Source organism: Corvus moneduloides, chromosome 3, assembly GCF_009650955.1.
Source record: "Corvus moneduloides isolate bCorMon1 chromosome 3, bCorMon1.pri, whole genome shotgun sequence".
NCBI lineage: Eukaryota > Metazoa > Chordata > Aves > Passeriformes > Corvidae > Corvus > Corvus moneduloides.
The window spans coordinates 82,181,542-82,207,583 of NC_045478.1; the positions used below are offsets into that span (position 1 = coordinate 82,181,542).

At 39.3% G+C, this 26,042-nt stretch overlaps 1 protein-coding gene across 4 annotated transcripts in view; it reads left to right on the forward strand.

Moving 5' to 3' along the window:
* PDE10A (phosphodiesterase 10A) overlaps nt 1-11,805 on the forward strand; it is a 347,928-nt gene extending 336,123 nt beyond the window's left edge. For 3 of the 4 annotated variants that reach the window (XM_032102458.1, XM_032102456.1, XM_032102457.1), the window contains 2 exons: nt 2,676-2,764; nt 7,284-7,671. In XM_032102458.1, the coding sequence (XP_031958349.1) occupies nt 2,676-2,764; nt 7,284-7,401 (207 nt within the window). In that variant the 3' untranslated portion in view covers nt 7,402-7,671. Of the gene's footprint in view, nt 1-2,675; nt 2,765-7,283 lie in introns of all 4 variants that reach the window. The other variant, XM_032102455.1, reaches the window with a different exon arrangement.
* Nucleotides 11,806-26,042: the final 14,237 nt, after the last annotated feature.

The window sequence follows — 26,042 nt, forward strand, 5'->3', positions numbered from 1 at the left end:
GGAAAAACCATTTTATATGTTAATGAATATTGCATTTGAAATTGGGTTATTCAGACTGCTGAATTCTATGTTCTGCATGCAACTATATTATTTTTTAAAGTAGCAGTGGAAAACTTGTTTTCAAATTTTTTCAAAAATGGCAATATGCTCTTTGCTGTTATTACTTGCTCCCTTTTTTGTACTTGTAGCTCTAGCTAAGACCACAATCACCTTAAATTTTTACAAGAGTCAATAATGCTTTTTATCTTAGTAAGTGGTTGTTTCAGCCCTTAGCTAAAAGTTTATTCTGTTTTATGCGTGAACAGATGGCTCATGGGTTGGGCACAAAGGGTTACAGCGAATGGGGTGACATCAGACTGGGGACCTGTCACTACTGGGGTTCCACAGGGCTCCACCCTCAGCCCTGTGCTCTTCAACATCTTCATAAATGACTTGGACACAGGACTGGAAGAGATACAGAGCAAGATCACAGAGGAAAGTTCCAAAAATTGGAGGAGCTGTTGAGTTCCTTGAGGGCAGGGAGAACCTGCAGAGAGACCTCAACAAATCAGAGGGCTGGGCAATCACCAACCATATGAAGTTCACCAAGGGAAAGTGCTGGATTCTGTACCTGGGATGGGACAACCCTGGATGTATGGACAGGCTGGGGAATGGGATGCTGGAAGGCAGTGTGGAGGAAAGGGACTTGGGGGTCCTGGTCGATGGCAAGTTGAACCTGAGTCAGCAGGGCCCTGGCAGCCAGGAGGGCCAACCCTGTCCTGGGGTGCCTCAGGCACAGCATTGCCACTGGGCAAGGGAGGGGATTGTCCTGCTCTGCTCTGCACTGGGGCAGCCTCACCTTGAGTGTTTGGGAAAATTTTTGGGTGCCAAAATATAAGAATGATATTAAATTATTAGAGAGTGTCCAAAGGAAGGCCACACAGCTGGTGAAGGGCCTTGAGGGGAAGTCATATGATGAAAAGCTGAGGTAAATTGGTCTGTTCAGCCTGGAGAAGAGGAGATTGAGGGGAGATCTCATTGCAGTTACAACTTCCTTGTGAGGGGAAGGGGAAGAGGAGGGGCAGGCACGGAACTCTTCTCTGTGGTGACCAGTGACAGGACCTGAGGGAGTGTCAAAGTAGGTTTAGGTTGGATACTAGGAGAAGGTTCTTCACCCAGAGGGTGGTTGGGCACTGGAACAGGCTCCCCAGGGAAGTGGTCACAGCACCAGCGTGACAGAGTTCAAGAAGTGTTTGGACAATGCTGTTGGTCAAATGGTGTGACTCTTGGGGATGGGCCTATGCAGGGCCAGGAATTGGACTCAATAGTCCTTGAGGGTCCCTTCCAACTCATCTTATTCTTTGAGTCTGTTATTTTCATTGAGCCAGAAGGTCTACATGTACCATCTCTAATATTCCATTTTAGTTTTTGATAATTATGGAGTAGTCTCCTTTTCCCGCTGAAATAAAAGAGATCCTCTTAAAAACAAGCAAACAAGAAGAAAAGAAAAAAACCCAAAACAAATAGGAAGAAAACGATGCAGTATGTAAAATAGTGTGGATGAGCAGACATCCCATATATATGTAGCCTTGCCTCCTCACCAGCTGCAGTTTCTTTCCGTTGGTTGCACTGTAAGTACTTCATCTCAGAGTGTAGGGTTCACAGCTCAGAAAATGTATCTTATTTTTATTTAAAGTATACAGAGGACTTGGTTACATAGCAGTATGGGAGGAATCTTTGTATTGATGAAGACAAGAGTTGCTCTTCAGTTTCTGAATAAGGATCAAAGTTTGGACTATAAAAAAAAGAGATATTACCTAATGCTTTGGTCATGGTACAACACATAGTATTTCACTAAAAGGGATTAAAAATTCTGCCCTAAGGAAGGGATCACAGTGCACTATTTTAACTGTCATAAGAGTCTGGGATAAGTGAGTGATGCTATAATGAATCTGAATGCAACCTGTCAACCTTGATAATATATAAGTAGCATTTTCTAAAAATTTCTTTGTGTCATGACAATTCAGCTGTGACATCGAAGCTGTCATAGCCCCTAAGCCTGAATGAGTCAGATATCATTAAAAATGTGCTCATTTGGTGTTCTCTAAATATGATAATGGTAAAAATATATTATTGAACTGCATACCTGAGAAACAACTGCAAACCAGTTATTGAACACAGTGCACACCATTCACAAATGTCAAAAGCTCCCAGCATTTTAAGTACTTTGAGCTGTGCAATGCATACCCTGGAGGACATCAGAACAATCCAGAATCTGACCATATTTTGTGAATGCTGCACAAATTTCCTTTTTTAAAAAATAAAATCATCACATGAATAATGTTTGCAGAAATGTCTCTAGCATCTCCACCTACTTCCCTCCACTACTGACACCAAACAGGTAGACACACCCTGAACAAATAAAATGAATCAATTGAAAAATAAAAGGTTCTGTAGAAAACTCTACCTAAAGCAGCCATATCAGTCATAAAAGAAAGGCGTGTAAGCAGCTTGTAATTACCAAAGATTTCACTGTTGCTGCTTATTTTAAAGTATTTGGATATTAAAAGGAGATGCAGAAATGTGAATAACTAATATAAGTAGTAATTAAGTAAAGAGTTTTGAGCTAGCTGGCTGTTAGATTCCAGTGTTGCAGTTTGGCAACATCTATTTTTTTTCATTCTTGTTTTTCATAGATTGGGTTCTACAATGCTGTAGCCATCCCATGTTACACCACCCTTGCACAGATCTTTCCTCCAACTGGGCCACTACTCCGAGCGTGCAGGTGAGTAAGCATGCATAGCTTGTAGCTTGGTCAAAGAAAAAGCAAGAGTGCTTGCAAGTTTGTCTGGAAATATAGACTTTTAGTTTTAGAATTTGCATGAACATTAACAAGGATACACATCCCACACTAATCTATGCAGAAACCCAGAGTTGATAACTACTGTCTGGGACTATCTACTGTAGATCTACAGACACAGCTGATTAAAATGTGTTGGATGCCAAAAGCATTTAGAGAGAAACAGTTCAGCATTTATGCATCCCTGTCTGCACTGGTTCAGTGCAATTTCCCTCTGTGTCCTTTTTATGTCAATATGGTTCTCAAAACAAAAATTAGCTAGTATTCTCTTTAATTTAAAAAATGTGGGTTTAGCATGTGGTTTTATTTCATATCAGGTCTTTTTTTATTAAAAACCAGAAAAAGAAATATCCAGAAAATATTCAGTAGTTGGGAGCATGAGAGTGGTAACTTTGGGGTTTGGGAGAGGCAAATGTAACTTTCTCCTATGACACAGTGGGTATGGAGCATGGGTTGTTCTGGAAAAGAGGCAAGAGTCCTTTATCTGTTGGCTGCTTCTACACTTGAATGATGGTGAATTTCTTTGTTGGTAGTTCTGTCCAGTAATTATATCCTGGGCCTTAGCAATCTTTCCTGACAAAAATTCTGTTGAAATTAGTGTATGCTTCATGAAAATGTTCTGGTTTCAGGTTAATCAATATTTTCTAGAAAACCCCCGTTTTTTCATAAAATGCCAGCAATTTTTAGTCACATCAAGTTGTTAAAGGTCTGTTTTTCTATGCTCTTACTAGTACTCTCTCATATTTTTTGTTCTGTTGTGGTCCTTACATTCTATCTTACATTGAACTTTTTCTTTGTCCTGTATGGCAGAGCTACCTCCTCTGTCACTTTCCTCATCTTGTGGACTAAATTATTTCTGTTAAGTAAAAGAAAAATGCTTTGAAATTAATGTAGTAGTTAGCAAAACAATTTCATTCGCACACAAACACTCTTTCATATAGCTATGAGAAGAATATGTAGGTCTGTGTCAGTGATACAGAGGACTACCTTATGAAAAACAGTGAGTATCTAGGAGGCATCATTAATAGCTGCCTCCAAGGTACCTCTGCTGGACATGGCTGTGCAACCCTTAAATGAATATGCAAGGAATATTCAGGAGGATTAGAGACTATACCTCTGGAGTTATTATATTAATGGGGCTAGAGCTGGAATTTTGTTTAGTGTTGATGCTTCAAGAAGAGTAGATAAAGACATGAGCAAACAAGAGGACATAAAGAAAGAGCTGAAAGAATGTTTTGAGATCTCAGTAGAGAGAGACTAGGTAATGTATTTTATTTATCCAAGAAAATCATAGAATCTCAAAATGGTTTGGTTGGAAGGGACTTAAACATCATCTAGTTCAGTCTCTCCTCCGTAGGAATGGACATCTTCCACTAGAACAGGGCCCGGAGCTCCATCCAGACTGGCCTTGAACACTTCCAGGGATGTGGCATCCATAGCTTCTCTGGGCAACTTGTTCCAGTGCCTCACCACCCTCACAGTAAAGACTTGATCAAAATCAAGTTGTTATTCCACTTAATGGAAACCGGAGCTTAGAGAGGCAGGGTTGAGTGCTTAAGACTGCACAGTATCTTTTACAGGAGCAACAATCTGGGAAGACATACATCTTTTGATTTCTGGCCACATGGATGATATCCCAATGAGGCTTATTTGTAAAAGTGGCCTGTTCTAGTTGGCGGTTCATCTTTTGAAACCCAGATGAGGATATTTAAAGTTGAATTGTGGATATCAAACACCCACATAAGTATGTGCTCTAGATAAAGGCTCTCCCTAATTCTGAAGATCAAGCATGAACATCTTTTCAAGAGCTGGTTTCTCTGCAGAAGGTGTGATGTCTGAAGTAAAATCAATCAGACTCCTGGCAGAGAGTATATGAATTTTTTCTATTACAGAAATTACGTTTGTTGTTTGTAATTCAAATTGTCATAATGATACTTCTGAAAGCTACACTGGCACAGTCTCCACACTGGATAAAGCTCTGTCCAGACAGCTCCCTGTCTTGCAGCTGTGTATCCTTTAATTTAGATTGTGCTGATGCAGAACTCGAGCGGAGATGTGTCGATAAAGTCTCTGAAGGACTAAAGAGCTTCTTGAAAATCCAAACCCTGGAAAAAAAAGTCTTCTGAGGAGCTGTTTGGTAGTTTTATCTTAGCCTTGAATTTACCCTCTGCTTTGTCTTTGAAGAGAATGAAGAGGAAGTTTGAGGGTTAAGACTTGGAGATGGAGAACAGGAAATCAGAATACAGATATAACTTCAGGTGCCCAGTTAGAAAAAAATGATGTTATTGCAGGGTCTAGAATACTCCAGAGTGGCTGATTTTGCAGTACACTTTTGTTTTTCCTTTATTTTTGATGGTTAACTGTTATTTTGTGATGAGAGGCAAACAGCCTCATTCTTGCTTGGTGTTTCCTTAGTTGTAGACTGAACCAATTTTTGATATCACCCCTTCACCAGCAGTGCTCATTCTTGGAACACAGTATTTAAGCTGCTGTGTCCTTGAGTTCTTTGAAACTCAGACACCAGCTGCAAATAATAGCAGCAAAAGCAGCCAAGGCAGCATGTCAGCATCAAGGTTTTTATTTTTAGAGCATCTGGGCATTTATTCCAGACACTAGGAGCCAGGGCTTCATTGGGAACTCAAAGGCAAATGAATCATATTATCTACACCTTACGAAAAAATAAAATATCTAACACTGATTTCCCTAAAGTAAGATAGCAGCTAATGGTCTGGAAGGTTTTCTCATCTGGTAATTTATTCCACATTTTTAAATGCTTTCCTGTCATTTTGAGTAGATCAAAACTATTAGCCACCTGTGTTACAGTGTTCAGAATAAGTCTTATGTAAGTTTTCTAGCCCATGTACTCAGTAGGCCTACCAAAGCATAAATATATAGCAGTGTATTTATTTAGAGGATGATGTGATTTATTTTTCTCCTTTATTTCAGACCAAATAATTTAAAACTATTTTCCTTATGATTTTGGGTCTCTCAATTCTTGCTAAAATTGATACAACTTAAAAATATTTTGACTGCAGTTCTCATTATTTTCCCAGTTCCAGGAAGGAGACAGAATTAGAGATGCTCCATTTTTTCTGATCCTTAGTGCATGATTGTATTCTCTGAGGTTCAATGCTGTATTAATGCTGGCTTCATAACTTCCAGCTGGTCTGAAGCACTGGCAGAGCATTTTCCTGCAGAAAATGGTGTAGGTGTTACCCTAGAGGGCACCAGCTTGCTTTGGTAGATTTCATCAGATCCTGTCTTCCACAATCCCCAGAAAATGCAACATTTTCTCTTCTTACCTGTACATTGTGCTTTCAGATCAATATTTGCTGGTTTAGCAAATGTTTTGGCAACGCTTTGACAAAAAACGCAGAAGAGCTCTGCCACATAAATTACAATGTAATATCATGGTATTACACATATCATGGGAGACATTTTAGCACTGTTGCCATCCTCTTTGTTTACTGAAGGCATATAAGAACTGTTGTTTCAGTAAATAGGGATCTGACAGCATGAAAATGAAACAGTTGGGTTTACTCTCTTTCTCCCTGTGTTTGAAGACTGAATGCTGAGATTTGGCCATAGGTTGTAATTATGTTTCACTATTGCATATAGACTTCCCAGTCACTAGAGTGGTACTGGTGTACAGTAAGTAAGACTATGGGTTTGTACCCCCTTCAGATCATTAGAACATTGCCAGCTTAATTTTTCCTCATTCTATGGCTTATGAACCAACTTTGAGTTTAAGGGTTGGCCAGGCTGTGAGACACTAAAGAAATTTATGTCTAAAGGTGTACCCTTTAGATGTAGTAGACTGATAATTATGATCACCACAATAGTAATTGAAAATTGATACTATGATATTGGCATCCAAATTTTTATATACTGTCAGGCAGCCCATGTGTAGGAGTTTTCAGAAAGCTTAATGTGCTCCTGTTGTTTCCAATGAGGGAAGCTTCCTGGCAAAAGCCTGATTCTCTGCTGGTTTTGAAAAGGGCTGAAATAAAATCTGCTGTGGTAAATCCCTGCAGTCCAAAGTGTGAAAGGTTGCTTGTCTCTGGAGTGCTGTTCAAAGTCTCTTCAGACATGTCTCTCTTGGGTCACAGCTGGGCTTTCCTGAAGCCTGAGGGCTATAAATTTGTCATGGAAGCAGGTGGGAGCCTCTAGCTTCAGGGCTTGCCTTGGGGAAGGAAGGTGTACTGTAGGCTAATTTAGAGTTAACATGGATATGAGTCAGACAGAATTACAAAATGGGATAACTGAAGTTGAAGGCTGAAATAATGTATAGATGATAAAAGCTTGATTACATACAGGTACTAATACAAATATACTTACATTAAATATAATCTCAAAGTATAGTACAGCAGACATTACTGTGAGGAAGAAATAAATCCCAGTAAACTTATGAACAGTGTTTTACCTTGACTTTTTGCAACTCCAGGGACAATCTCAACCAATGGGAGAAAGTAACGAGAGGTGAGGAAGCCTCTATATGGATTTCTTCTCAATCCCTTGCTCCTGGGACATCTGATTCTCTTCCTGTGAAGATTGATGACTGAACATCAGCAACAGATTGCTTTACATGAAAAGCACCCTTCTTGTTTTGGGGATTGTTTTTTTGTTTTGTTTCATTTTTATTTGGAAAAAAAAAAAAGAAAAAGGAAAGCTACAAAATGCTAACTAAGAAGTAGGACCTGCCTGGGAAGGTAGCACCCACGGAGTTACCTCAGCTAAGTGACTCCGACAGCCAATTCTCCTGACCTACAACAGTGACACAATGTAAACAGAGGGAAAATGACAACTCAGATGTTTGGAGTCAGCTATCAAAAGAGAACTTACAACTTGTGAATATAAAAGACTGGCCTTATCTCATGGGCTACATTGCTGAGGCCTTAATTTAAAACTGATGGGGGTGGGGGGAATCTTATGGGGTACTTCTAAATTGTATCTTTTCTAGTAAGGGTTTCAATGGTACTTTTATTATACTGTACTGTGGCTGGCTTTAACACCAGTGTCACTTGGGAGTTCTTGGCTATAAATAGAACAATATACCCATTGCTATTGTGAATGTTTATGTGTGATCTACTTGTAATCAGTTTGAACTCCAGCAGAATCCTTGGAGACTATAATTTATGCTTAGGTTACTCTCTTGCTGGAAACTAAAGGAAAACCAACATTCAGGTTAAAGTTTTAAAGTACTTCATTAAGCATCATGATGCCAATTGTCTGTCACTCACAAGGGAAATGTTGATAGAACTAGTGATGGTGCTTTGTTCTTTAGGATGTTTTTTAAACCTAGAAAAACTCCTCCCTTAAAACACTGGAAGTACTGGATAATTATCTCCAATATGAGAGGGAGTTTCAGGTTGGAGTTTTTGTGTCCATAGTGATAGAAATAGCGGACTAAAATTTAAATGTGACAGCAAAGATTTCCTTGCCCAGCTCACAATTAAGTAAAGTCATCATTTTTATTTCTACCTACTGAGCTGTATTTTAAAAGGTATTAGAGACATACCTGAAGTATGCTATCTGCTCGGAACAAAAGCCTTGTCAGAAAATTCAGGTGTGATAAGAGAGATTGTGGTACCATCACAATAAATCAAAAATGTGTTTGTATTGACTAGCTATTGTGTTGCACAGTAACACTGCATGTCTTCTACTGCTTTTTCCCCCCATCCCAAGATGAGTGAAATTAGGAAACTTCTCCATTTGTCTGTTTGTTTTTTCCCCTAGTTAGCAAAATTTCCAGGTTTAGAAATGCCTTTATTAGTGAAAGAATAGCTGACTGAAGAAAAGTACACTAAATGATGTGTTTACAGTTCTGTGCTGACAGGCCTCAGCCTTAACAAACTTATGCACAGACTTACATGTAATGCCACTCTTTTAAATTTAGTGCAATTGTACAGAGTATGTCTCATGACACTTAATTTGCCTTTGTCTTTCTCTTAAAAATAATGAGAAAAAAAAACTTCATAGTGATCCACACAGTAGGTGAAAACACAGTCTTTGCATACCTTTCACATACAGCATATACTGCATTATGTGCTTTTTCACAGATAATGCGCTCTTGTAGAGGTTCCGTGATAACATGGCCATTGTGTAACTGCGACGAGTAATGGTAGTGACCTAAAGACAGAACACAGGTTCTCTTTTTCCATCTCCTGTCTTTTGGGCTCTATTGCTCTAACAGGCATGCCAGCTTTTGGGTTCCATGTGAACAACTTGGCCTCTTGAGTTTTGCCTTCTGTTATGGTCGAGCACATGCCAGTATCTGTATATGTGTACAGTACGTGATCCGTAGTCGCATAATGTATAAATGCACCTAAGCCTTTGCTGTACATAGAGATCCCACAGGCTGAGAATTCAATATGAAGTTATCTTATTTGTATGATGCATGTTACTTAGCAACAGCCCCATCATTTTTTTCAGTTTCCCTTAGCAATTCTAAGTGCAGAAATTCTTTGGTAATCACAGCAAACTGGTTTGGAATTGAAAAAGAACAAAAACAAAAAAGAAAAACATGGCATGAAACAATTACACCGAAGTAGAATGAATAATATCTCATGCTGTGTCCTCTACTTTCCTCCTTAGCCATTCTGTTTCAGCTAAGTAATGCAGATGCAACCTTTCATCCACTAAGTACTTGAGACAGAATCCACTGTTCGTAATTTACATGGAAATTATCTAAATCTATGGTGACTACAAAAATCCTTTTGAAATTCAGATACCTCAACAACTGGATGGAATGTTTTCCTTTCCTTTGTGGGCTAACTATATTTGCTTAAGCATATTTGCTTTAAATACATTTGCCATAAATATATTTGCCATCATTTTCCCTTTTTTTCCCCCTCTCCATTTAAAAATGCTGATATTAAAAGCATTGCAAAAGTATTCCTTATCACACTATGCCTGCGTGTATGGAAAGCTTTTCATTCATCTTTTACTCACGGACAGTAAAGGTAAATTCACTAGTTCTGCTTCCCACCATTAAAAATACTTGGCAGTATCACACACGACGTTATGTTTTGAAGTTTATAAGTACTGATAGAGAGCATGTTTCCCTGGCAAATTTGTCAAACTGGCAATAAGTTGTTCTATTAATATCTCAAGTGAATCAGCTACTGTTTCTAATATAGAGCTATCCAAACCACTTAAAATATATGTTTGCTATAGTATAATGTCTATTACAATTTTTAAAAATTGGCTCCAGTGGCTGTGATTTGGTTTGATTTTCTGGTGTGTAAAAGGAGAAAGGTCATAACAAAATGTTACTCCTTGTTAGGACCTAGACCAACAAAAATAATCATGACAAGCTGGGGTTTTTTTAACGAATATAGTCTGTCTTGGCATTTACAGAGTACAGATTTGTATGTGTAAATATTTTGTAGAAAAAGATTTGTATCTGCACTTCCAAAGTCAAACCCATCAAAAATTAGAACCTTGGAGCTGCATTTGAATTTAATGACTCAAAGATCATTCCTTTCCTAGAAGTGTTAGATTTTATATTTTATATTTTATATTCCTAGAACATTTTTCTTGATAATAATTCCAGCTGCTTTTCCCTTCTGTGTCTAGTAAATGTGAAAACACTGTTTGAAGTTCTAACTGAGCATTTGTAGTGTATTATGAAATGGTGCCTGAATGGTATGCACTAAGTGAGAAAAATAGTTGACATAGCATGATACTCACTGAGATGTTGCATATTTTATTACAGCACGAAAAATTCCATTTTTACAATTAATCTATGAATTTTGGATGGTTTTGCAGCATTCTACTGTAATGGTTCAACTCATGGCAGTAATTTTTTTTCTATAAATGACCATTAGAGAAATGAAATACGGGTTTTTTAGGGGGAGTATATGATCAAGCATATTAAATTGGAGGGGACATGCAGAATGGAATTCATCTTTTTATGTGGTACAGATTTCTTTCCTGTGTTTAAACTTAAAACAGTGGGATCAGTTTGCTGTGACTGCACTTAGAGCATTTAGTGTTAAAATTGTAGGAGTAGCAAAAAGCACTGTTCATGTTAAAAAATAGAGATTGTTAGATGCTCAAATCAATCATGACCCTCTTGAAATAATGCATTTGCCTCAAACACTGTGATATTGGACCAGTTCTGTGAAGTGGAACAATTAATTTATTCATTCTAAACACAGAAAAGGCTTTCTGCACACTACTACAAAGGAAGTTCATGTTCAAACTTTAGGTTATATATCCCAATCTAGCAAAGGCACATCATAACTTTTGTTTGCTTTCTGACCAAAAACTGTGCTCGATTGTAATACGGGTGTATACTCTGTCAAAAAACCCTAAAATAACGGACTGCTTTCTAGGGTAGATCAAACTGATTTGTAGAGTAGTTTCATAAATATTCCAAATTCAGGTTGGGCTGTTATGTGAAGAAGAAAGAACTTCAAGGTAACAACATTCAACTTTACTACATTTAGTGAGCTGAAAAATTTGTTTTATATATATATATATTTACACACACATATATATATATATGATACATATAAACTATCTTTGTAAAAAAATATGCAAGTGCAATAATTTAAAGAGGTCTTAACTTTGCATTTATAAATTATAAATACTGTACATGGTGTGTAATTTTTTTCATGTATTCATTTGCAGTCTTTGTATTTAAAAAACAAACCTAAACCTTTACTATTACGTTTGTACAATAGAACAGTAAGCATTTATTATGATATAGTTAAGTTGTAAATAAATTCACAAACCAAACAGCCAGTACATATGCATATATGGGTGTCCTATTGTGAAACCTGTTTTTGCTTTTACTGCTGGCTTTAGCACAGCAAGACGACTTCTGTGGATATGTAATTATACATATAAATATATGTATGATACATAAAATATATTTAGAAATGTTCATAATTTTAATGGATATATCTATACATATACTTTGGTGTGAATATTACTGAATACAGAGTTTTTTAATATTATTTTTCATGTTTATTTTTGCTATTATTGGGAGTGCAAGTGAGGGATGGGAATGTGTGTGCATACATGTGTGTTTATACCACAAGTAAACTGCAGCACAAAGTGATTCAAAACACAATGGAGTCTTTTGAATAGGCAGTACTTGTTGTTCCCTGTATTTGCAGTTTACTGCTCATGATATCTTTTCCCAACATAAGATTTTTTTCTGTATAGTTTTATCACCTATTGCAGGTTCACATTGCCACAAACTGCAAAGGGATCTCCTTTTCTGTTTGCCCTCCTGCTGCCAGAGATCTTACCTTGTTGTTGACAGATAATTTCCACACAGATCGTTGCTTTGCCACTGTCTAATGTCAGTGCAGCTGATACAGAATCATTTGCTACCTTTGGGAATTATTGAGATATTCAGATGCTGAATTGCAAAAGAATAATCCTGCACCCAAATTTGCAAGGTCTAGTCAAAAGCAATATAGGACTTTAACAGCTGCCAATACCCTGAAAATACAAGGTAGGTTCAGAGAACTGTAAAGCAAAATTCTGAACGCATTAAAAATGAAATTAAAAAATAGCTTAAAAAAAAAAAACACAAGGAAAAATAATTGTGTGTATTTCTCCACTTAATACATACTCTTGTGACCAGCCGTTCCAGAAAGCTCTGTTTGCTGCAAGGGCCAGCTTTTGTGATGATGAGAGAAACTGCACTGACCATTTAATGCATTTTTTAGGGTTCGTTCATTAAATTTAAGTCTTTCTGAATTATTTTGAGGGAAAGGCAATAGAAGAAGAAGGTTTCTATAAAAAAGATTAATTTAGTACTTTCCACCTGTTTCTGTATTGTTGGCAAGGATCTATGGGCTGAAGTCAATTAATGACTTTCTGGACAAGATTTTAAAATTGGTGGCAGTCAATCACATGTCTTTTCATATATTTCTGCTTGTGCAGACTTAGCTCTTGTAGCACAGCACAGTGCTTTGCCATTGATGGTCACTGTCCATTTGGTGTGCTTTCCTTAATGTTTTTAGCCCTTTGACATTGAAGAACATTATCAGAAACTTACAAAAACCAAGCCTGGGTATATTCCCTTGCAGATAACAGAAAATATAAATGTAAAAACACCTTAACTTAAGCTCATTGATGTTTGTGGAGGAAATGAGTATTGCTGTTGGTTTTAAGGAACTTTGAATTTGTCTTACTTGAAAGTATCAAAATGCTCTGGGACTGAAATATCAATGCCTTTCACCTGCTGAACAAGTATTGGAGATTACTTTGTTGTACTTATTTTGCTGAAGACAAAGCTAAGGAGAAATTCCCCTTCCTCAATCTGTAGTCTGTCTTCCTGAGGTTAAGGGAGAAAAGTTTTTTTCAGTGTGTTTCAGTAGTGCTCTGGAAGAGCATGGAAGCTGTTTACAAAGATGAAGATCTTTGGGTCAAGAATGATTTACAGAGAAATGCATCAGAAGGTAGCTCGTGTGTGCATTATACCTCTTGTTTAAAAGTCTAAAAGAAAGGAGAAATCTGAGACTCAAGAAATATGAAAAGAATGCAATATAGCAGGTAAAGTTTTTCTTTCCTTTTTTTTTTTTTTGTAACATTGCTGGCAGGACTAAATGAATGATTTTCACCGTATCATCTGTTAACATGCAGCTGGCATTAATAGTTTTTCTTTTTTACAGCATTGTAAACCCTGTGAATACAGGTGAGAATATGTTTGTAGTGTTACTTCTGTCCCTTTAGCTGTATTTCTGCTGCTTTTAGAAGCAACATCAGTTGTTAATAAACACTACTTAATAAGCACATTGGAAATGAAAAAAATAGGGCTTGTAAAATAAAAAAAAAAGAAGAAAAAAACCCAAAAGCAAATAGAATAAAAGAAGAAAAAAACAGAACAAAAACCTTTTAGAAGTATCTGAGAGTCAGTAGTTGTCAGAAGCCTCTGAAAATTTTGCCATCGATGTAAGTAGCAGTAGTGAATGTGGTACAGTGATGAATATGGGTAGTTCTGATGAACAAGTTCATCATAAGGAACAGAAGTGGTACGGTAACTAATGTTAATTCCCAGCTAGTGAAGTCCAGGTTGTTTTCTGCTGCTGTCTTGTGGAAAAAAAAGCATATTCCATATCAGGTGTATTTTACATCTTGAGACAAAAAGAAAGCCACCTTGCTGAAAAAAAAAGTAGTTTCTCATGTAAGTAATGTGGGGAAAAGGCCAGCAAGATGTGCTTTTCTTCTTAACGTGAAAATGTACTGATGCTAGAAGAGAAAAATATTTACAGTTCATTTGGAAAGACTGGACATCTGTTATGATGCTACTTATGGACTTGAAGGAACAAAGTTGTTCTGTGACAGATTTTCATTATAACCTTGTGCAACTTGCCAGACACTGGATGGTTTGGAATTTTTTTCAATTTAAACACTCCAAACATTTTTTTTTTTTTTTTTTTTTTTTTTATGTTATGCATATTGGAAAATACTCCTGGCTACATGCAGTCTAGAATTCAAAATACATGTAGAGAAAGATATTTACTTTCTTGTCAGATGAGGATAAATACCACAGGGCTGTCATGCCCTCAGGTGTGCTGCTGATGAGTACCTCCTTCTCCATTTTCTCTGGATGTGAGGGGAACATTAAGAAATCACACTGAGAGGTTTCAAGCTTGGATATATGGTTTTACCTTTAACTTTTGAGCTGCTGCAATGACATATAATCTTTGAAAAAATCAAACTCCTGTAACTAAACACTGTAGCAAATTTTGTTTTAAAATTTTACTGACTTCTATGTAAGTGCCAGTGGCAAATTGGCTTGGGTACCACACCTGGGTAGCTCCTGTTCTGCAGCCATTTTGAAGGTCCTGTTCCAGGGCTGCTAGGAGTGGTATAAGTAATTCTTTGGATCCTTTAAACTGTCTCAATCAGCTCCAGTCATCAGTCAACTTCCTCTTTTGGACTCGGTATCTGCCCAGATGTATCTGGGTCTATCTTCAATGCAGCTCTCAATGTTTCTCACAGTTATTTATGAAATATAGTAGAACATGCTATAGTCTCATACAGAGCTGCACTGCAATATACACTCTTCCTTTCAAAGTTACAAAGTTTTCAAAGCCACAGCACTCATAAAGGTTCTAGGTACTCTAGAATCACAAGCATGGTAAAACTAGTTTTGGAAGAATACATACTGGTTGGTCATTTTTTTTTTTTTAGAATGTGTATAAAAATAATACATAAAACTTGGAATATGTTACTTTTGGAAGCTGTCTTTCATGCATAATACAGAAAAATGTTCTCTGAAATCCCTCTTCCTGTCTCCAGCAGAGCAGTGCCATCAGTGCCAGCTATCTTTTACTGGGGATATACCAGAAGCATTAGTCTATTAAGTGTCTGGTCCATCAAGAGAACCTAAGGAACTTATAAGACCTTTTACCAATTTCCTAAATTTAATTGATCCTGTGTAGCCTGTGTCATAAATGAAGCCATTTGCGTATCTTATTCCTTTTGCTGCTTGCTTTTAGTCACAGTAAAACAGAGTTTGCAGGACTTGCTTGAGCTTCCATTTTGTTTGATATCTAACCTCCATCTGACAAAACACTTCTGACACAGATATTTCCCCTCCCCAGGAATACTGATGCTATGGGAAATGCTGTAGCAGACATTCACATGGAAAACAGGAAAGATTTTTTTCACATTCTTTCAATTGGAACGTGTACTGAGAGAATCTGTGTCATCATTTTCAGTCAAGTCAGTCAGTATAAAATGTACCATGGGAAAACTGGAGTGGAACATTATTCCTTTTGCAGATGTGGGAAGGCTTTGTGTCAATGACTTATCACTAACTCTTTTTCTGCATCTTAGTAGCAACTCTATATTTTAAACAAGAGAATCCTGTGACTGAGAATGCTATAATTTAATGTTTATGCTGCTGCAGTCAAGGATAATGTGGTTGACACAGCCTGGAATTGTCTATTCTATGAACTTTACAGGGTAGGCTGATGGCTGTAACCCATTTTCTTTCCTTCCATAAGTGACATTACTGCCATTTTTGTCCTGAATTGAGGGGAATACTGGGAACTTCAGCAGAGAGAGAGGATGGGCTGGAGCAGATGGAATTCTTTTCCTTCCTAGAGCTTGTCTCATCAAGTTTTCCTGGAGATGAACTGATTGGGAATATCAGTTTCACTAGTGCTACCTTGAAAAAAAAGTAAAATAAATAGAGTATGTCATGTTCTGTAATAAATTTAGAAATAATTAGAAACCAAATATGAACTGTGTAATTCTCCACAGTACCCTACAAGGTTAGTCCAAATTTTTCACATGCTTTTTTCCATGCATGTACATAAAAACAACTATTTTTAAAATGCATGGTTTTCCCACAGCCTGTGTGGTTCTTCAGCACTACAGCCACATGGCAATCACTATCTGTTTAAAACAAGTGACCTAGGAGAAAAGTGTAACATGCTCTAATTTCTACATGCCAAGAAATGATGAGAGGGAAATGCTTGTGAAAATCCCACTAGAGAATGATATTCTGAAAAAAACCCTCACTTTTTTTACTCTGAGGATAGTTGTATTTAACTTGATAATAAACTGCCTGGATACTTCTTCTACAGGTTATATAGACTCCAGATAGGTATTATGGTTGTTGGAAATAATTTATGTCGGCAACAGGCTGAGAATATGCAGAAACATACTTCCAAAATAGATGATGAAAAATAATTTAGAAAAGCAAAACTGTGATGTTTAAAATGCTGAGAAATAACTTTTCCAAGGACTTTCAGCATGTGGCCGATCCCCAGCTTGCTGAAAATTGTGTGTTTGCAGAGCAGGGCGAGTTTAAAAAAGTTGCAGTAACTTTTCTCTCTTGTAGTCATATACAGCTGTGACTGTGAGGGATCTCACCTGGAAATTGCTCTGCACATCACTGTCACTGCACTAATAGGATCAGAGGGTGCTCTGTGAGTCCTCTCTGTTTGACAAAGGTAAGTAGCACTGGAAAGGTCCTCTCTGCCACTCACCAATGCCCCAGGCAAGTAGACACAACCAAACCAACTATACCCCTGTGCAGAAAAGGCTTTGAGACAGGACACCATGATCATCATTTCTGCTGCTCCCAGCATTATTAACTGGTGGAATCCACAGCAGCAGAGCTGATGTGAAATCCTGAGGACCTGAGGCTACACTGTTGCTCCCAAACAGGTATTCCTCTGATCACAGGGGAGATGAAGCCCAGCTTCCTACTGATGTGCATTATTGTCCTTAGATTTAAAAAAATTAAGTTAGATTTTCTGCTACCTTTACATGTGATTTTTAAATGCTCCTCTGTTCCATATTACAATTAATCTCTTGCTGTGCTTTGGCTATGATACACAGACTCACATATCCTGTAGAAGCTGGCTGACAGAATGAATACGATGGGGTGAACCCCAGTCCTTTCCCTAAACAGCCAGTTCTTTTATCAAATATGGAACTTCGTTATTTATAAGACTGTTCTCTGAAGTTTGAATGAAATCAGCCAATACATTCAAAAGATTTATGGGAGGAGAATGAAGGTGCCAGGGAGTGGGAGGTCTAGAGTGGCATTTCTGAAAAGCCACCTAAGATACCATACTGTGCCTTACAGTTCAAACTTTGACTTTTGAACTATGGTAAAATATCTGTTGAAGCCCCACATACTGTATGAATGCTGGCAAACTTTTGCTTTTGCCATTCCTAATACACAAACTAAATACTGCAACTTGTCATCAGTTTCTCAGAACAAGTCTGGGCACTTTGTTTTTCTCTGTTTAAGATGTGTTGTGTAGACACACTTTACCTCTATCTGCAGTGGGAGCAATGCTTCCTAACTGAAAAGTCTGGCTGTCAGGACCTTGGACTACGTACAGGTTATGTTTCTGGGATGAAAGTGTGAGTAGCATACTGGGATGGAGACAAACAGCTACATAGCAGGTATTTAAAAACTATCCTACATTTTGACTTGTTAAGGAATTCTGATTTTTTTAAAGGATTTAAGTTTAGAAATTCTCTTAAATCTAATCCTGGAGCTTGTAGCTGCTGATGACATGAGCCTTCCCTGTGATACTGATGAGACTAGATGCTGTGACTGTTGAATAGCTGGACTGTGGTGCTGTTCTCAGATTGTGTAAACACTTTTTGATGGATGGGTTTTATTTAGGGCTCTATTTTTTCCTTTGTATAAAGCCTGCCCTGCACAGCAATCAGGTTTGAATTATCCCAGTTCGATGGTGAACCTCCCTTACTCATATTCCTGCTGTTTTCCCTCTGCAGCCTAGAGCTTTCAGCTCTGTCATGGTACTTGTGAAAAAATTTGGGCTGAATTCTGGCTGTGTTCATGAGGGTTTTCAAAGAAGGTTCCTGCTGACTCCTTTTGATAAAGGTCAGTCTTAAAGTGGGGTTGGGACAGGTGTAAATTACATTGTCGGTTCCTGAAGTCAATGCCCATTTAGACTCCAAAGGTAGCAGTGTAATGAGTGGTGGTTGCCAGTGCCCTCAGAAGACCTACTCTAATAATGCAAATGCTGATTGCTGCCATTCCCCAGCTTTGGATCTTGCCTTTGGCACAAGTGTCCATGCAGGCCCATTACAGAGCCCAGATTACACATCTGACTCAATACAGCATCTAGCCTGCTTCTGTGCCAGAGATAACTGAGAGTCTACCCTCATCCTGCCTCTTCCACAGCCATAATCTGCCTCTGATTAACGCAATGCGTGGGGCAGCCTCGGAACTGCTCCGTAGAGCTGAGCACAAGGCCACTCCAGCTGTGTTAGTCTGGTTCAGGCTCCTCACTGAGCCTTACAGAGCAAACATAACCAACCCTTCAAATGCATCCCCTGCCCTCTGCTTGATGGTGTCTTTTTATGTAATAACAATATGAAATTAAAGCAAATTGAACTCGTGACTGTGACAAAGTACATAACGACCATAAGATATTTGCATTTCAGGGCATTTGGGGGCAAGATAATAACCATAAAACTTACAGCAATAGATCTGATTTCTTGGCAGTCCTTTCTGTTGTTCATTGCAAGCAAAAGCCCCATAGTAGCATTAACAGTAATGGAAGGAATGCTGTCACTTTTTTTCCATTTACACAAATATAGTTTGAGAAGCAGGAGCAATAGCTCAGAGGTAAGAGAGGCTTTGTTTTTTGGTGCCTGCATGCTTCAAGAGTCACAAAGCTATATTGACCTACCTATATTTGTGGTCATCATACATAGAAGAGCTGGCTGGGAATGATCATTTCTGGGCACAGATGGGAGGTTTCATTTTTACTCTAAACTATAACTGGGTCCAACTGTGCTTTGTGACTCCTGAGCATAAACCAGAGATCCTTTAAAGGAAGAGCTCAAGCTGCTCTGTCCCAATCTGAAGGATGGATGCCATCTTAAGAACAGACGTTTGAGTCAGACAGATATAATGACCAGTGCTGTGCTCAAAATGTGCTAAAGTGGTTGTCATCTAGTTTGTAAGGAATCAGGCACGCAGTGCAATGCTACTCAGACTTCTAAGAAATTGATTTAATTAGGTATGCTTGTAAGATTAACATACAGCATCAATATAGCGGTTTGGGTTTGTTTATTTATTTGATGCAGGATTTATTTTCTTGATTTTGTTTGTTTTGTGGGTTTATTTTTGTTTTGGTTTTCCATTTGTCTCGGTTTAGATTTCTTTCTGTCTGCATCGGAAACAAATTATGGGATTGTCAAGCTACTGCATATGTGATAACTGTGCTAAGAGGATAAGGGCCTTGATCATGGTCCTAAAGCCAGTCAAACGTGTCTGTTGCTATCTGCCAGGGAAAAGGCTGTCGTCCACTTTATTTCTGATGCACCCTCACTGTGTCATCAGCTTGTCTACGTTTTGATTCAACAGCCTGATGCAGGTCCAAAACTTTGGTCTGACACTCATGGAAGCTCAGTTTCTCCATAGCTTTGTTAGATATCTTGCTCTTAAGGCTTTCTATCACTGTTTTCCTTTCACCTCTTCTGCAGACCATTTACTGTGTAGTCTTGCCCCCTTTGATTTTAAGTGTAAAGACTTGCTTATATCATGTTTCTCATGTGACAGATCCTTCTGGTACAGAGTCAGGTCATGTCACCTGAAACTCTTCTGGAGAGGCCCATGTCATGCCTTGATTCTGCTTCTTGGTCTCTCACTAGATACTGGTGTGGCTGTGTGAGGATATGGGAATTCAGTTTTGCTGGATTAGGCCTTTTGCTGGTTCTCCATCCTGGATCTACCCAATATTTCAGCTCAGTCCAAGGCTAAAAATCTCCAGCCACTGACTACTGTCAGCAATACAAATAACTCCTTCCTTGAAGATTAAAATATTTTTGATAGAAAAGACTTGGTGCTTAGTCAATGAAAGAAGTCTCCTCAGCACTTTGTTTTTGGAGGTTAGCCAGTGTGGAGGAAAAACCCAAGCCTTATTGGAGGACTAGATGTAAGGTCTTGGTCCTTCAGAATCTTATTGTTTGTGCAATATTTGAGTCACATGATCTGTTTAGAACCAGATGAAGCCTCAACCTTCATGGAGGTGAGGGTGGTGGTCAAGGCCCTCTGCACTCCCGTGTTGACAGGAAGGCTGGTGCAAGACTTGGGAGGGAAATTGTACGGGTGGAAGAAGCAGTGGTAATTAGCACAACAAATAACTGGGAAGGTGAAGAGGCTATCCCAAAACCCTGACTGAGGGCATTGCATGTCTTAGTATCCACCCTCCAAGATGATTTGTAACTGGATTCTAGTTCTTGTGCAGGAGCAAGGAGTGCCTGTGGTAAGTTGGGGGGCCCTGAAGTGGGCAATGGGGTGCAGACCAGTGCCTGACAGGGCCAGTCTGAAATCAAGCCTGGGTCTGGCCTTAAGTCCCAGGCAGAAGGATGGTTGAGGGAACATGAGACCGAGGGGCTTGTCCCAGTGCCAGGTGGGGGCCCTGGGGATGATGGGGCATCCAGACAGTGTACGCGGTGATGAACAGGACCTGTGGTGAGCATGTCCCCGAGTCTCTGCCAGGCTATGTTGCTGAGAGCAGAACCAGGTGAGCACCTCAGTGCTGCCACACTGTCAGCCAGGTGTGGCTGAAAGGCCAGATGGGATGTTTGGGAGGGGAAGCCACATGGAATGAAGCAGGCAAGGCCTTTGTGCCACTCTGAGGGCAATGCGTGAAATTTTGCTGCAGCAGGAAAAGCTGAGCATAACCCACAGTGATCGACATGACACATACTGCTGGGCTGCCCCTGCTCAGCGGCCTTATCCAAAACCTGAGCTTGGCACATGTGTGTGTCTTTTGCTATGTGCATACCAAGCTTCCCTGACTCTTGGGAAGCCATGCTCAGCTGTACAGAGCTGCTTTGTCACGCTTTTAAACTCTCTTCCACCCTCATGTTCTGCAGGCAGAAATATCCATCTGCCTCCTTCAGGAGGTATATCAAGAGGAGAGATGAAAATTTAGTTAACAAATCTTTCACTCCACAAGTGCCAATTATGTGGGTTTTTTCTCAGATGGTCTAAATGATAAATATAGCTAGCTAAATTCAGAGTAACCATTTTCAACCTGTGTTTAGCACTGAAGTGGGATGCTTCTATTTTCAGACTGAAGAAGAATTTGTGTGCCTGAAATCCCATCCAAGTTCTTGTAACTAGATCAGTCAGTCTAATAAAAGAGATTACCTCTTCCTACGGACCTTGCCTGACTTACATTCTTCAGGCACTGTGACTACAAGGGTGCTTGCTCATCTTTGCTGTTGCTTCTCTGCCACCTGCAGTGTGAAGCTTGAATGTACAAGACAAAAGATGAGGGGAATCACATCAAGGTATTTCCTGACTTTACAGTGTCTCATTTGCAAGCTTAAAGACCTTCTTGGAAACATAGAAAAATTTAAGTTGGAAGGGAGCTCTGGAGCTCACCCAGTCCAGCCGTATTTCGTTTTGATTCGATGCTCAGCACCATATCCGGTGAAGCTGCCAACACTTCCGAGCACGGAGCTTTGACAACCTCTCTGGGTATGTTACTTCAGTGCTCAACCATTCTTTCTATGCAGATTTTTTCCTTACATCCAACCTACTATTACTGCCTCTCATTAGTGGTCTAATCTCTTGTCTATACACAAAAGCTCCTTTTGGGGTGGCCTGTGCTTCAGCCTCTCAGTGGTCTCAGTGTTCCTTTCCTGGAGTTTCTCTAGTTTGTCATTTTCTTGCTTGCTCTACAGACCAGACACCATGTTCCAGGCCTAGCCATGCAAAGCAGAGGGAAATAAGTGCTTTCCTCTGTTTGCTGGCTATGCACTTGCTTGTCTAGCCTAGTATGTGATTAGCTGCCTTCATTGCATGGCACACTGCTGGCTCATGTGCAATCTGCCAAAAGAATCTCCTAAGTACCCTTCTGCAAAGCTGTTACACACTTAGCTCACCCCTAGCATGCCCAGCTAGGGTTAGAGCACCCCAGCTGTAGATGTTACACTTCTTCTTTTTGGTCCTCCAGTGGTTTCTTTGGTCAATTCCTCCAGCCTGTCAAGGTCTGCCAAACTGGTTTTTTTCTGTCATGCTACTTTTTGTTAAACATTTGGTTTCCTGTCCTCTTGTGCTTGTACCTATGCAAGGCAGACATGTTCAAAGACTTAGTTCCTCTTCAGAGCACTGTTTTCTTTTATTATAGACAACAGTGGCATGGTGAGATTGGTTTGTAGAAGCAGACCGGTCTTAATTGCACTGGAGATAGTCTTGGAAGGGGAAAGGCCAGTGCTGGCCAGTGCCTTTGGAACTCCAGTGCCTTGCACGTGACACGATGCAGACATATGCCCTAGCAGGAACTACAGGCCCTCAGGTGTTCTTCCTTGCTATCTGCTTATTGAGAGAGTCACTAGGAGAAAAAATAGAAAATTCCTGCTCTTGAACTGTTCAAGAAAACTATTTTATATCTGCTTTCTTTTGCTTCATGCATTACCTTGTACTTTACCTCATCTCCTATCCACTTAGATCTTAAAGCTTCAGCCTAAATGAGGACTGAATTAAAGGCTGTTTTTGTGTAGAAGTTTTCAGACTACTATGTTCTGCCCAGAAAGGAAATGAAGGGACAGCATCTGAGCATGAACTTATCCCAACCCAGCTTGAGACTTCCCTTTAGGACCATCCCAGGCTGTATTCTGAATGGGAAAACACAATTAGTCCCCTTCTCTGCTATATACCTATGTAGCCTAGTGCTACATTTCTAGAACAAATAACATAAATAACCCACAAGAGGGTTTTATGTCAGTTTAAAGACAGAAAAGAGCACCAAATATGTTTGGTTAGGCAGATTCTGCTCAGTAGCAGCAGTCTCTGCTTATCCTTTATTCAATAGGAAGCAATATGCTTTTCCCGTTGCATGTTTTTATGAGAAAAATCATGACCTTCTTAGCATGCTCATTTCCATCCCTCCAGCACAAGTCAATCATAGGAACAATTAAATATCAAAAGTGACATTTTAGAAAGAAACAGGTAAAAATTCAGTGCCAAGGAGGGAAAATTAAATTTCTTTCCCCTTCCTCTTTTTGTCATATTGTTGATGAAAGAATAATACAGTTCTGCTCTATTAGATTACAGTTTATAAAATTTGTTGTGTCTTTCAGTTTCCTAGTCTGATTTCCTGGGTAGCAAGAGCAGTTACAGTCTGCTCTTGGTCACCTCAGGCTGCTCACTTGGAAACTGGGAAAACTGCGAAAAGCAAGACATGGTCTGTAACCTTGGGAATAGCTTTTCTTAATACTTGAACTCCTAAAATCTTTCCAGCCATGCTACAAGCATATTTTCTTCTTTATTTCCCTCTTTCAGTCCCTTCTCCAGGCTAAATTGAATTCTTGCACCCACGTACATTTTCTGCTCAGTTATGGTTTCAACTTACTCTCTTCTGGAATCCTCCAGTTGTCTTAAATGATTCCTGAAGCATGGTGACTGAAACTGAACATAACCTTTGGCTGAAGCCTCTTCTGTGTTGGGAACACTGACAGAAGTATTCCCACTTGATATGTGTTGAACACTGACTCTTCTGTATACCCCAAAATGACATTTGTATTGCTCACCACACTGACGCTGTTGATTTGTGCTGACCAAGTCACCCACCATGTTCCCCAGTTTCTATTGAGCCAGCTGCTGCTGGCCACTGGGAAGCTGCTTATTTCTACAGATATTGAAGTTCATCCAGCTGTTCTCAGAATTTTCCAGTTTATCAAGAGCATTTTCAGTTCCAATTCTGTCTCTAAGAATATCTGCATCCCCTCTCCATTTCATGTCATCTGCAAATTTAACAAGCATACTGTGTATTCCATCATCCATAGTATAAACAAAAATGCTGGGAAAATTAGATACAAATTCAAGATAAATCTCCATATAAAATTGTTTGGTACTTCTTTCATTTGGACAGGGAGTCTTTATAAGTACTCTTTGAATATAATTTTAAGGAGTCTTGATGTTTTCATTTTGCACCCATGTCACCTAGCCTGTCAATCTAGGTAATTTTATTTTATTTTTGTTTTGCTTACTTGTAACAGTACTACAAAAGACAATGCCAAAAGCCTAAGATCAAAACATGTAACAGCAACTGTTTCTTCTGCACTCTTGAACCTTCACACTGGCTCTTATTCAGCTCCTTGTTAGCTCCTTGTTTGTCATGTGATGCTTAGAGCAAGTTTACCTTTTCCCAGCTTTATTTATTTTTTTTGGGGGGGGAAGTTGAAGGTAAAGTTGATGAGCTTTTCTACTCATTTTCTTTTTCCCTTCCTTACTTCTTTTAAACACACACCCCATACTTACAGTGTTGGCATTGTTGGTGAGTCACCAGACCACAGCTATCCTCAAAAGTAACTACTAACCTGTCTGAGACTATTTCAGGCAGTTTTTCACATATGGCAGACAGATGTTCATCAGGTTTAGCCAAATGAGCAACACTTTACTTTGATGCTACCTAATCTGGTCATTCAGGCTATTAGATTTTCTAAAATATATTTGCTCTTCTCTCACTGATGTTGCCTGTACCAGCCACCTACTCACCTTTCCAGTGCTGATTGAGGAAAAAGGAATTATTTGGCATACCACAGAAAGGGATCAGCCTTAGGCACAGTGTAAATGAACCAGCAGGAAAAGCTGCACTCACAAGCAGCAAAATTCATGGGGAGACCTGGGGGAAAAAAAGCCAGAGACTGTGTTACCAAGGAATGTGGGCAGAGGCTGAGCTTCGCAGGAACACACAGGTGTCTCCAGGTTTGTCTGACTATTTGTATACTGCTGTGGATAAGAATCATAGAATCCTTAAGGTTGGAAAAGAACTTTAGGACAATCAAGTCAAACCATTAACCTAGCACCACTCTGTTCGCCACTAAAAGCGTATCTCCGAGTGCCACATCCACACAACTTCTGAACACTTTCAGGGACAGTGATTCAACCACTTCTTCAGGCATCCTATTCCAATGTCTGACCACCCTTTCAGCGAAGAAATTTTTCCTAATATCCAATCTAAACCTTCCCTGGTACAAGGGCCATTTCCTCTCATCCTTTCACTTGTTACCTGGGAGAAGAACTTGGCCTTCACCTTGGTACAAGCTCTTTTCAGGCAGTTGTAGAGAGCAAAAGGGTCCCCTTTGAGTCTCCTCTTCTCCAGGCTAAACAACCCCAGTTCCCTCAGCTGCTCCTCATCAGACTTGTGCTCCAGATCCTTCATGGTTCCACTACCCTCTCTGCACACATTCCAGCACCTCAATGTGTTTTTGTAGAGAGGGGACCAGAACTGAACACAGGACTTGAGGTGCAGCCTCACCAGTGCCGAGTACAGTGGGACTGCCCTGGTCCTGCTGGCCACAATATTCTTGGTACAGCCCAAGATGCCACTGGCCTTCTTGGTCACCGGGGCACATGCTGGCTCATATCCAGCTGCCAACCAAAGAATATAGGAGAAGGTAGCATATTTTTGTAGGCCATATCTGTGTAAAATACTCTGTTCTAAAAGTAGAATAGTTTTGTTGTGTGTTGAAAGATTTTGTCATCTAAACTTTTCTTTTTTTTAAGTATATTTTACCTTTCCTCTTTCTTTTAAGTCCGTGCTGCAACAATCCAATTCACCATGGACAGAAACTGTGAAGCGAGGAGCCTGGCTCACCTCTTAGATAGTGTGGAAATGGCTTACAGAACAAATTATAAACTTTACACCTCTGGACTCTTAAATCGTAACAAGTTTCATAAGCCTTCAGAGAAAATAAAACAGGGATG